Consider the following 13,430-nt stretch of genomic DNA (forward strand, 5'->3'; position numbering starts at 1 on the left):
CTCCAGTGTTTACAGCCCAAAACTTGTACAAAAACAATGTCCTTATCAGGCCGAGCAGAACTCACCCTTCCTGGCTGGAGCAAGTCTCTCTGGCCTCTGACGCTGTACTCAATATGAACCAGGCGGAGCAAGTTCTCCTGAAAGACAGGGGAGGACAGACAGAGAGAGAGTGAGAGTGAGAGAAGGAAAGGAGCAGCGAGAGACGGAGAGGGACACTGAGCGAGAGAGAACTGGATAGAAAATTAAGACCTAGGAATTAAACAGGAGAGGTAAAAATAGTGGGATTCTGTGTCTTGGTGAGAAGAAGAGATTCCAAGAGGCTCTTGGGAAGGGTTTTGTGGGCAGCGGGGGCCAAGTTCACTAGTTTCCTGACATTCACCCTCACACCAAACCCTTTATTGTCGCCACATGCGGACTTTAATTGGAGCCATTTCATCCTGCTGCGGCTTGTATAAATGTGGTAGGCCAGCCATTCTGGGCAGCCAGGCATCTCTACGCACACTGTCAGCTGTACTGTCAGCTTCAGCTTTGAAAAAGGCATGCCCAGCAGGAGACTTTTTAAAATGCACTGTGCTGATAAAACAGCACGAGACAAAAATGATTAAATCCACGGCATGTAGAAATCTTAATTGTGATGAGACACGTCTTGCCTGAGTGAAGAAATAGGCGCAGAGACATAATTCCAAAGCAGGCATGCTACATGTTTAAAATGGCCGACATTTCATGTGTATCACCCAACATAGAAAAACACCTGAATGTCAACATCTAATGCCTAAACATTGAGATAAATATGCATATATGAACAGAACTGGACCAATAACTTTCACTGTATCCCCAGTGGTGCTGCGTGTTATACTAATGAAATGGTGACAGTACACAAAACATCATCTTTCAAACATTCATTCATGTGAGCACACTGGTCAGCAATTTTGACCAGTGTTACAAATAAAAATTACAATTTTAGGGGTTTGTTCTCTCATTATTGAGTGGAATTGGACTGAATGGATACAATTTGTGAGCTGTGGATACACAACTGCTGATCCAGAGATCAAGTGACACAAAAACAAGTGTGAATAAATGGTAGCTATAACTGTGCACTGAAGGGTCACAGAAGTCCACGGTTACTCAAGGTCATTCAGAGACCCAGTCACTCACCCCATCCCTCAGACTGTCATTGGCCTGGTCAGCCACCTCTGAGACCACCCCCAGAGCAGCTGAGAAAGAGAGAAAGAGAGAGAGGGGTGGGGGTGTCAGACAAGCACCAGGACAGACAGCCTAATTAAAGGAAGAAACAGATAGATAGGAGGACAGGAACGCACACAGAGTGGCCAGACAGACTGACAGACAGGCGAAGCCCAGACATACTGAAGGACACACAGACAGGCAGTTCTGTGCTCTGGGTGACACACAAATGAAAGCCGCTGTGTGTGGGACTGAGCACTGACCCCCCTGTCTGTGCCATGCACGCCCCATGATGAATGCACCCCCGCTCCCCAAACAATGGGCTCTTTTCTGCACACAGCAGTGTGTTTCTTCAAAGTGTCAGGGGGTAATAGCCTGGAAGTAGCTAACGGGCTATGATAGAGACAGAAGATACGGATGCCGCAACGCTTCATGAATAATCCATGAATTGAGAGATTGAGAGAGCAACAGAGAGAGTGAGAGAGAGAGAGAAAGAGAAAGAAAGAATAAAATTGTTCCGGCGGTACCTTGTGTATCTTCATATTCTGTGGAGTCTGGAGAGAGGTTGTTTAAGTAATCTGGAAGAAAAAAATAATGTCATTGATATGCCATATGCACAATAGACATAATTACAAATATTGCAATTCAGTTATTCTTTGAAATGCACTTTTCTAAAAGCAATGGTATTTACAGGAGGAATGGAACATTTTTGTCATATATTACAGTACGTGAAAGATCCCCATATCACACCAAAGCCCCGCCCTCGACCGGAGTCCCCCGACCGCCCAGGTGAGCGTGCGCCGTACCTGTGAGCAGCATGCGGTACTGCAGCACGCGCACGATGACCTGCAGCAGCTGCTGTTTCAGGGGGACCTTCCTCCCGGACGGACTCTGCAGCTGCACGGGACAGAACGTCACACGCTCACGCCGATGCCATCACATTTCTCTGGCTTTCTGCTTGCTTTTATTCACCCCGGTTTATCATCAAAGACACTGTTAAAGGTAATAGATGATTTTTTGCAACTTCTGATGTTATAAAAATGACTGGACAAATTGTTCAGGCCCTCTGAAATGTGAATGAAATGACTTATTTTGATACTATACCAAAAGAGTAAAATTTCATGGACATTTTCATTCCCAAAGCAGATATTTTTCTGGTATTGATATTAAGGGATTTTTGGAAAAATGTGGTATCACAAATGAAAAGATGTGTCTGGGCTACGTGGGCTACTACAGGGATAAGGGATTAGACCTCCAAGATGCACAACTCTATTTCTGCACCTGTCAAATAAGGCCTTTCTGGGATCATTTTAATGGACACAGGCGCCCTGCTTGGACCCAAAGAGAATATATAGTCCAAAATGAGAAAGACTCTCGCTTATCCTTTTATTATAAAAAACATCAAGAGACTTATGGAAACCTTCCATTCCATTAACTTACATCAATCACAAAAGGTTTGGAAGGCCACACAGATTCTCCCATAACATCAGTTACACACAACAATAACCTACCTTCTGCCCTGAGGGGCTCAGGTTTTAATATATTGGTACACAGATGACAGTGGAGAATAGCAAGGTAGAACTCTATTATCTTTTGAGGAGCTAAAGGACAATGTTCAGGCACTGGTAGAAAACCATGAAAACAATAGGTACAGTAGGAACACTCTGGACACACTACAATCTATGTTGCTTTAACCCCACATTACAAATCTCCATACTGCAGACATAGTGCTCACCGTTTATAGAATGTTTGAGGACTATAGGAATCTTCTAAAGGAATATTGAGAAAGTGAGACCAGAGTAGGATCTGCATGTATTTGAGAACAAAGCCTGAGCATAGATACACAAAACATGATACAGTATAAGCTCTTTCCATAAATATGCACCCAGAAAGTACCTCACATTGATAATTGTTAGCTTATAAGACTTCTCACCTTATAGTCCTTCCTGTAAAATATAAAAGGTCACGGTACACACTGTCTCCAGTCTAAATCCCTGGTTGCAAACCATTGAGTATAAAACATATGTTGTTAAACAATTTATAGCCTTGAAATGGATCAATGTATAGCCTTGGCCCTTATTAATTGATTTCTGAGATTCTTCATACAGCTCTGAACCCTTGGATAGATTGTGTTTACAGTGAAACAAATCATATAACAACTACATAGCTAAGGACAGCATTTATATAGCTCTTGTACTTGTGTTTTATTTGTTTTATCTAGGGGTATACCCACACTATTCAATTTATTTTGTCTTTTTTCTGACAAGAATAAATAGAGCTTCCCAACACAAAACACAACCGCTGACACAGTCCTGTACACAATCCCACTTTCAAGATTTTTGTCCAAACAGCAAATACCACTTCATTATCTTAATGTTCAACAAAACACAATCACAGAATCAACATCTCTCACTATACACCAAAAACAATCACACATTCAAAATCAAGTGTACACCAAACACCAGGGCACATTTAAACTCCACAATAATTTCCCAGACTCACTCCTGGCACTGTGGCCTAGTCAGTGGAGTCCGACAACAGAACAGTATCAGAGAGAGGTGATGAAGGGAAATTTCATCTGATTTCATGGAGAATTTATGCCAGTTGCCTGACTGCCTTTTAAAAAAGAAAAATAATCAGCGGATTGACCAAGGTCACTCTAAATAAGAGCATGGCGCACAGAACAGGAGAAGAAAATCAATCGGGGCGTAATTGGTTCTGACATGTCATTACTCACATGGTCCCCCAAGAATCCAGAGCAATGGCCCCGCACCAGTACTACACTTTAGAACTACGAGATTATGGACATAGGGACATGGCCCATCTGCACTACCGGATTCCTAATCCAATCGAGCTGTCTTGCACAAAAACATGACATAACTACAGAGCACACACTGTTCCTGGCAGGAGGGCAGCTTTGGCTCCCCTTCATTCACAGAGAAGGCCCCTGTAGAAGTGACTTCCTGTCTGCTTAAAAGAAAACATAATGGTGGTGGACACACTGATTTAAAGGGGTCTTTATTAAAAAAGAGTTCTATGGTTCCCTAAGCACCGACGGGTATGTGCAGTAGGCCCATATACAAGGATTAGTGTGAAGCTCGTCCTTGTATAACTGCAGACTCAATTTTGTAACAGTGTATAAAAGTGCACAATGGGATGACTACAGTCATCTGAGAATTCTGAATTTGTGGACTTACAGGACTGAAGAAGGGTGGAGAAAGTCACTGCCTAGAAGAGCTTGATTCAGACTTCATGGATGTAATGGGATTTGCTTGATTGGACAATCAGATTTTTTTTTCCAATTATAAAGAAAGGGATTTGGCTTCATATTCAGGACAGATATTTCACACTATAGCCCCAACTCATAAACACATACTCAGCACATGTGTATGATTCATAGTGGGAGAGCTTACTGTAGCTTATTACAGGGAATATCCTTTGAATTTGTTGAACTTTCTATTGGGATTTATTCTGGGCATGAATTAATAATGAATATGCAATCTTGGAAGTTTAATCACCACAGCATCATTAAAACATAGCTGACATACACGGTGGTAATCAGAGCTTACACCCATATTGACTTTAAAATAAAAAAGGAATTTCTAGAAAAAACATTAGAATCCTCAGAAAAACCAACCCCCTGATATGCCTAGAGGTGAGCATATTTCAAATAGGGAGTGCATGTTGAAAAGTAGTGTAACATTGGTCAAGAAAGAGTGTAAGGGCACCACTTGAATTTACCTGCTGTTCAGTCTTAATGGCACTAAATGTTTTTGTGTCTGGAATACACAATACATTACAGTAGGAACTAGTTTAATTCAGGGGTCCCCACAGTACCTCAGTAGTTTAGTTCAGGGGTCCCCACAGTACCCCAGTAGTTTAGTTCAGGGGTCCCCAAAGTACCCCAGTAGTGTAGTTCAGGGGTACCCCCCACCTCAGAGGTATGAAACAAACTGTCTCCTGCCTCTGTTGGCTCCAGGTCATGACGCAACTTGATGCCTTGGCTACAGGGCTCAGTCTGTGCTTGTGATGAGTGCCTTAGCTGACAGATCATGCTAGGCAGGTATATACATAAAATGAAAAATATCCGCTAATCAGAGGATGAAAAAATGAAAGGTAGAATAGTTCAGAAAGTACACAGGGATTAGTATCCGAATGCACTGTGTCCTTTCATCTTTTTCCAGACTTCTGCTCATCAACGAGTTTATGTTGCCTTTGGATAAAACATCTGACTCCCCTCTGCATTGACAGCAACTGACATCCAGGTTAAAAAAGCAACATCGTCACATCCCCCTATATTGATGGAATAGCTCTTGAGAGAGTGCCATAGAAACTGCAATCCAGACAGCATTTTCACTAAAAGTGACTTTTAGAAGAGGCTGACGTTTAGAAAACGTGCTGACCAGCACTTAGTGTCTTCCTCAGCAGCATCACTGCATGCCAGCAGCCAGAAACGGTACACAAATCAATGGCACACGGAGCCAAACCACAGGCTGTGCAATATGTTGATTTGATTGGGGAGCTGAAAAGGCGACCTCTCTCTAATTAGCTTTTTCCCACTCCTTTACCAGCTACTACCACGGATCCAGTCTCTTCAGTGCACACATACACACTCATATATACGCATACACACACGCAAGCACGCACACAAGCACACACACACACACACATGCACACATATATATGCACACACACAAGCACATGCACACACACACGCGCACACATATACGCATGCACACACGCAAACACACACACAAGCACACGGACACACGCACACACACACATACACACACATACGCATGCACACACGCAAGCACGCACACAAATAAAAATATAGGCACACATACACACAGAAAAGCATACACAAACAAACCCACTTAAGTGAATACAAACACTTACCCCTCGTGGGGAGGGGGAAGGGGGTGATACCATGTTAACACAATAAGATTCCAGCAGTCAGCTCATAAATAAAAGGCAGTGTAAACACAGAGTGTCTGCAGCTCCTCTGATCCTATCTGGTTCCTCAAGTGATACAATCATCCCATACAAACACTCCATCACTGTCGCCCCTGCCCCCACAACAGAATTACACTCCAAAAGCACCTTCACATCCTCACTTTATATGCGCACTGCACCCCTCTCTAATACTGTAACAGAGCAGATACAAGAGGAATACAAACATTTAGGATCCACCCGGCTATACATTTTAAACGAGTAAACAATCAGTTTTTGTTCTTGTCAACAAGAAACAGCCAAGTAATTGAGATAAAAAGCCGAATAACCGAATGAAAGCCATAACCTCTACACTCACTTCTAGTTAAACTGCATAGTCCTGAAAGTGGGCTCATTGTACATAGCATGCATTCACCGCATCAATATCCTATAAATTAAATAATGTATCATGTCAAATGACCTCCTATTGAATTTTACCCCTGTGGTTCACATGTAATAACTAATCCACAAAGATCTGTACTGCAGCAGAGAAATGCTATGACTTCAGACAAAGAGCTTGAGACAGTATTAATTTTAGTTTAGCTCATGGATCATTGTACTGTAAGGGTGATTATGTGCTATCCCATATTGGGGCTGATAACGGTGCTGAATTATGTTCTGCGAGCTGTTCCTGCAGCAGACGTGACGTATTACAGCAGTTTGGACTTCCAGGCAGCAGATCGCAGCTCTGGCACTGCAGAACACTTAATGTGATGACATAAAAACAACGCATCATTCTTGAGGAAGTGATAATCGAACACCGCGCCGTGTCCGTTCATCACATGGCTAACAGGAAGCAGACAGACGGCGGCGTTTGAAACGTTATTCAGACCCCTTTCCTCACACTGGGCACGCCTGTACCGCACGGCCTCCTGTGATGTTCAGCTGACCTTTTGGCCCGTGCCCTTGTACTCCAGGTCATTTCTGCTGCTTTGTGAGTCACATAAAGGTCTTCACCGCTTGACTCGGCTTCACCATGTTACATAAGGCAGCGGGAACAGGAAGAACCACAGTTTCCGGTACACCGGCTATGCTGTTGCCTGGATCTAAACAAGAGATGATTTCATTGTCTGGAACACCCTGTACATAATTGGCCCAGTGTTTGGAATAGCTGTGTGAATTTATCCAGATGCTTGACTGGACAAAATGAGGTCACCAGACCAATAATCAGACCAGACCACTGGCCTGAATGTATAAATCCAAAGCAACTCAACTGTATCAAGAACTTTCTGTGTGCAACAGAGAGGATCAACTGCAGCAAAATAATGAGAAATGGGCTTATTGATCACTATGAAACTGTTTTCTCAAGAAATGGAAGCAATCATGCTTAAATTACAACCCAACATAATCACTTCCTTAAATATTAATCCACAATGCTGGCTTCCTATCTCTGTCTAGACTCAAGATCAGTGGTAAAGAGGAAAATCAGTTTGCCTCTGTCAAATTGACCTTGCTTAACCAAGCCCAGCTGGTCTTCCCAATGCACCTCTGCAGGCATACACAAGGACACTACACTACCCACAATGCACTGACTATGTATATAGTCCAAAAGAACCATGTTCTATATTGTGCACAAATACTGCCCACACATTCAATTTCACAGACAGGGATTAACAGGTGGAACGCTCAAATGCCAACAAACTCAGGGTTGTGCTTGGGTTGGTTGCAAAATCTTGTTCTGTTGGCGCACTGCAGTGGCCAAAAAAGCCCTCATCTTGAGTTTATGCACATACAGCATACACGTGTATGCACAATATGATGTAGCACAGCTTCAGTGGAACTCTAGATTATATTGTGGGAAAGTAATCTTGGGCCATGTCCAAAGCAGTGCTCTTGCCGATTTTTGAGAATAAAAGTTGCATATGACTTTCATACTCAGACATAGCCTCAGATTAGTTTTTTTGTCAAAATGGTGACATGATCCTCACCTCAAACTGCCTGGCAATGGAGGCGAAGGCGGGGCTGTTCTGGCAGCTCTCCTCCAATAGGGCCACGCTCCGGTCATAATGGGCCATGTAAGGTGCAAAGACAGAGAACTCCGCCCGGCACGACAAGATGACATCAGCAACCCGCTGGCTCTCATCCCTGAAAGAGTGATAAAGACACTGGATGGATGATCAAAACTAATGAGAATCACAGATGATGACCTTCATTGTGTACAGTGCATGGTCAATAGTCTCTCTGGGGTACTGACATTTTCTAACGCGCACACGTTTATCCTCAGGCTTCTATACAGGGCTATTTTAATACACATCAGAGAATGTCTCTTTGTTCTTGAAAAGCTTGGCTGATGATTGAAACAAGCTTCTTGCTTTGGAAACTAAATTACCCACCGGAAACTGCATGAGGTGCTGCATGTGATATGTGGTAGACACTTTGTTGACATAAAGTAACAAAGTATGAATGGTGGAATCCATAAGTGTTCTGTGGGTTACTGTACATGGGAGTGAAGTGAGTGTGTGCTTGTATTTGTAGTGGTTAAGTACTGTACAGGCTGGAGTGTTTGTGTGTGTCATTGTGTTTGGCCATACATTTGCACATGCTGTATTTGTGATCTGTATATTGTGTGTCTGCATGTGTGTGTGGTAGTGTATGTGTACACACATATGTGTGTGTAACATACTGTATGTGTGTGTGTGTGTGTGTGTGTGTGCGTGTGTGTGCGTGTGTGTGAGTGTGTGTGTATGCGTGTGTGTGCATGTGTGCGTGTGTGTGGTAGTGTATGTGTACACACATATGTGTGTGTAACATACTGTATGTGTGTGTGTGTGTGTGTGTGTGCGTGTGTGTGCGTGTGTGTGAGTGTGTGTGTATGCGTGTGTGTGTGCGAGCGTGTGTGTGTGTGTGTGTGCGTGTGGGTGTGCGCGTGTGTGCGTGTGTGTGTGTGTGCATGTGTGTGCGTGTGTGTGTGCGAGCGTGTGTGTGTGCGTGTGGGTGTGCGTGTGTGTGTGTGGCCTCTCACCACTGTGCAATGCGGCTCTCCAGCTCAGTGAGGATGTGGCAGTGGAGCTGGTAGATCTCCGGAAGATTGCTGAGTATCTCCTCCAGTCTCTCCTCCTCCAGCGCTGGCTCCCCCTCCTCTCCCACTGGGGCCCCCACTGTCTGCCTGAAATCCTGCCACAAAACGAGAGAGCGGGGCCTCTATCTGGGCTCACAGTGCAGCACTCTGGGAATGACCCATAAATTACATTGCATATGAGACAAAAACTACCGCCAGCCAGCCCCATCTCTTTACCTGGGCCCCTGAACCTGGGGCACTCGCTGTGTCACACACAACCAGTCATAGATCCAACATTTTTACCATTTAAATGTCTCAGAGGTTTAATGCATAAATTTTATTCAAATGTTTACAGATTTTAGTACATGTTCAACATCCCTCATGGGATGGATCTGCACTGAAGAGTCATTCCCACAGCCTGTTCCACTTTTCTCGTAAGAAGATTAAGATTGTCAGTTTACACAGAATAATAACGGCTGTTGTGAGCCAGTCCTCCTGACAATCTGTTATATAGGTTTACACGCTGTTATTATTGTTATTATTACTTAAACAAATACCACTTTGTCCTTCCAACTACCCCAGTGGGTTAATTACGAATAAACCTGTTCATATTTCGTTAACTTCACATCCCCCATGAGCAGGGAGCGCTAAGGAGAGCTTAATCAATCTTTATTTGTTGATAACCGAAGGTAAAAGGAGCTCAGGTCTGTGACGTTTTTATAACAGCCCGAGACCCATTTGTTTTTTGGAAACAAAAGCTGAAAATCTCCCGACTTCCCATTCGGGAATGGGTGGATGGTCTCTACTTTTTCTCAGGCCAAACAATAGAACAATAGGCTGTGTGTTTTCTTCAGAATCTCTCAGGCGGTGGTCTCAGATGCACGTGAGAGGGAGTGTTTCTTGGAACATTCCAGACACCGACAGGAGAATTTTCTGGTTATTCATGCGATATGAGCTATATGACTCTCAACATATTTTTGTTACCAAATGGCCATTCCTTGACCATTATCTTTTTATAATTAGAAAGATGGGGACACTAATGATATGCACAAGGTGGTGCAATGTGAAAATTTACACTGAATTGATATTTTATAAATAGCTTTCTTTTACAGTCCTAGGGACTACTATAAAAGTACTGAGGATTGTTTAAACTTATGTTTCAGAGGATTTAGCCACATTTAGTACAATATCATCTGGGGAACATTGAGGTCATCTGTTAGGGAGCATATGATTGGACTCTACTCCATATCATAAATACACCAAATTAGATTTATGTAATGACCCTAACTAATCTAAAATGCCATCATATTAAGAAATCTTTCAGAGGACCTCCAAAATGATAAATACAGCAAGATATTAGTTTGACGTCTCTGGAATGAGTTGAAATTTAGAGTTGTAACATGAAAGAAAAACTTCCAGCTGACTTTAAAAGGACATGAAAAAGGGCATGAAAAAAGTGTGAATGTTGTAGAAGCAGAGCATTAAACAGGATACGAACACAAGAGAATGGCACATCTGCTCTCTCATAATACACTTTAACAGGGCAATTCTGCAAAAAGAGCAATGAAAAAGTTTATCTCCTTGTACTAGCAGTTGTGTGGTAAAATACACCCAGCGTAACTAACACCCAACCACAATAACTGCAAACAGCATAATTCCAGATTTATGTTTACTGACATTACAGGCCATTGTTTATTGAGCATATCAGGGCCTCTAGCCCTGGATGACTCCTGGATGCATCACAACTTTCCTCTCCACTCCACACTGCTGTCCTGATCACATCTCTACTCTGCTGTATACTAATGAACCATCACTTCCAACCTTACATTCTGGGCATACTACACTGGCCACTACACTACACTGCTGCCATGACTCTACAACCAAACTATACTGGGGGTCATTATGGGCCTGGAGGAGTATATCATCTCTGTGGAGCTTATGTCAGTTTATCATGGGCAATCCCTTAATTAGATCCAGTGATACTTAAATAAAGGTCCATGAAGGTAATACTTAAAACAGAAAGTAATCAAGAACCCCCCTATGTTGAAGACCACAGCTGCCAACCACTGTTTTGGCAATATGGTATTATAAACACTGATCTTATTAGGTCCACCACCTGTGAATCACTGTTTGTTCAGGCGCTTTATTGATCCATCTTACTGCATGCATATTTATTCAAGTCTATCTATTCAAAAATAATTTTTGGGAGGGGGGTGATAGACATGTATCATTATGCATCAACTGAACAGTAAATTGGAAGCTGTCTGCTGTACTGCAAACAGCACTTCAGACTGACTGGTGCGTTGGGTTTCCCCTGACCTCTCCTTCACTCACCTCCTTCAACACCACCAGTAATGACGTGGGCATGCTTAGATAGACATTACCCCTGATAAAGACCACTACATCGCTAAAGGAGTTCTTCAGACCACCAACGTCACAGAGAGGAAGCCCCTACTGCTGAAACAACACTGATAAACACAACTAGCCAAAGGCCACTGCTTCACGTCGAGTAATGAAAAGAAACCATAAAAGAAAAGAAAGAGGTAGATGCATGCCTGAGGAAGTGATGTCACTGATGACATGACTGGATTCCATCATTGCTGCATGGCTAATTAAGGGGAGCTCTTCATAAAAATGCATTATCATTGGAGGATTCCTTTTCTTTTAATTTTTATTTTATTTAAAATAATTTTTTAAATAAAATTTTTTTTAAAATCTTTTTCTAAAAGATTTAAATAATTTTTAAATTAAATTGGATTATTTGAAGAAAACAGGACAATAATACACAGTCTGAAAACAACAGTAAAGTTCATGTGGCAGCATCCCTCCAGCAGCAACTTAAGATATTACACGGCTTTTATTTAGTATTCCATATGTGCCTTGAACTATGGTGGACACCAAGTCACTCTCAAGGCATACTACAATGCGCAGGACTCTCTGGCTAAAGATTAAGGGTTCATGCAGGTCTTACTTAACATGCTCTTCAAAGGTATTCTGAGATGGGCCTCCCTGTTATTTGGGAGGAAAGGGCACCCCCTGTGACAGGAAACGCCTGGTACCTTGCTTTAGGAAGCAGATGTGAGATGTCCAGGTTTGGTGTTCAAACAGACTGGAGTCACAGACGAAGGACTCCCGCAAATGTCACTGTTGGAGCTGGGGTGGTGTACGGTCTTTGACCCAAAAGGGTCATGAAAAAGTAACTTCTGTAACCACTTACAGGATGCAGGACAGCACAGTTCACTGTTACAGTGAAAAGCCAGATCCCTACACCACATCTGAATGACTAACACCATAGCACATTTTGTGAGAGCTGGAACAACAATTCTATTAACAGCCACCAGTAATAGAAACTGTGCCACTTCAGAGTGTACACAGTATAACAATCTTATATTCCAGTTCTGGCTCATACTAAAGTCATAAAACCTTTCATTAATAATTTTTTTTAACAAAAATGAACAAAACAGATTATATATTAATGGACAAATACCTTTATGAATCATCAAAACAATTTTAGGAATTCAACAAAAATAGTCCAACACTCAACACAGTTATCCAAGGAGAGCCAAAAGACTCTGTCACCTCTTCTTTTTCTGAGCCATTTCCTTCCTCTTCCAATGCTCCTACACACAGTGATATCTCTACTCTCTGAGCACTCCTACACACTGTTATATCTCTACTCTCTGAGCACATCTACACACTGTTATATATCTACTCTCTGAGCACTCCTACACACAGTGATATTTCTACTCTCTGAGCACACCTACACAGTGACTACACTCTCTGAGCACTCCTACACACAGTGACTACATTCTCTGAGCACTCCTACACACAGTGACTACACTCTCTGAATGCTTTTACAGTCAGTGATATCTTGTTCACTCTGGACAACAAAATTATATTTGACAGATGTCTATAAACACACACACACACACACGGCCAAACGGTATGCATGCGCAGATACACACACACACACACACACACACACACCAACACACCTACCACCTCAAATAAACATCAATATAAATGAAGTGAGAATCAGCAGGGCCTTCTACTTCCCCTGGGTGGTGAATGATTAGGGATCACATTGACTGACAGGCAGTGAGGAAAATAAAGTAAAAGATCTCCCATTGTCATGCAAAAATTTATTTCTCAGATCTTCCAAAAACCAATTATTGGAGGCATTTGTGTTTACTTTTGTACACCAATTACTTTGCAGGAAATCAGTTGCTACTGGGACTAAAATCTACAGATAATTTAA

The 13,430-nt window shown here is 42.4% G+C and overlaps 1 protein-coding gene across 3 annotated transcripts in view; it reads right to left on the reverse strand.

Moving 5' to 3' along the window:
* The window catches only part of LOC118207803 (FYVE, RhoGEF and PH domain-containing protein 5-like), a 49,600-nt gene that overhangs the window by 15,976 nt on the left and 20,194 nt on the right, over positions 1-13,430 (reverse strand). For all 3 annotated transcript variants that reach the window (XM_035381857.1, XM_035381856.1, XM_035381855.1), the window contains exons 6-11: positions 9,137-9,288; positions 8,103-8,259; positions 1,989-2,079; positions 1,710-1,760; positions 1,156-1,214; positions 66-137 (exon numbers count right to left, since the gene is read on the reverse strand). In XM_035381857.1, coding sequence (XP_035237748.1) covers positions 66-137; positions 1,156-1,214; positions 1,710-1,760; positions 1,989-2,079; positions 8,103-8,259; positions 9,137-9,288 — 582 coding nt within the window. The remainder of the gene's footprint in view (positions 1-65; positions 138-1,155; positions 1,215-1,709; positions 1,761-1,988; positions 2,080-8,102; positions 8,260-9,136; positions 9,289-13,430) is intronic.

Source organism: Anguilla anguilla, chromosome 11, assembly GCF_013347855.1.
Source record: "Anguilla anguilla isolate fAngAng1 chromosome 11, fAngAng1.pri, whole genome shotgun sequence".
NCBI classification, from domain to species: Eukaryota; Metazoa; Chordata; class Actinopteri; order Anguilliformes; family Anguillidae; genus Anguilla; species Anguilla anguilla.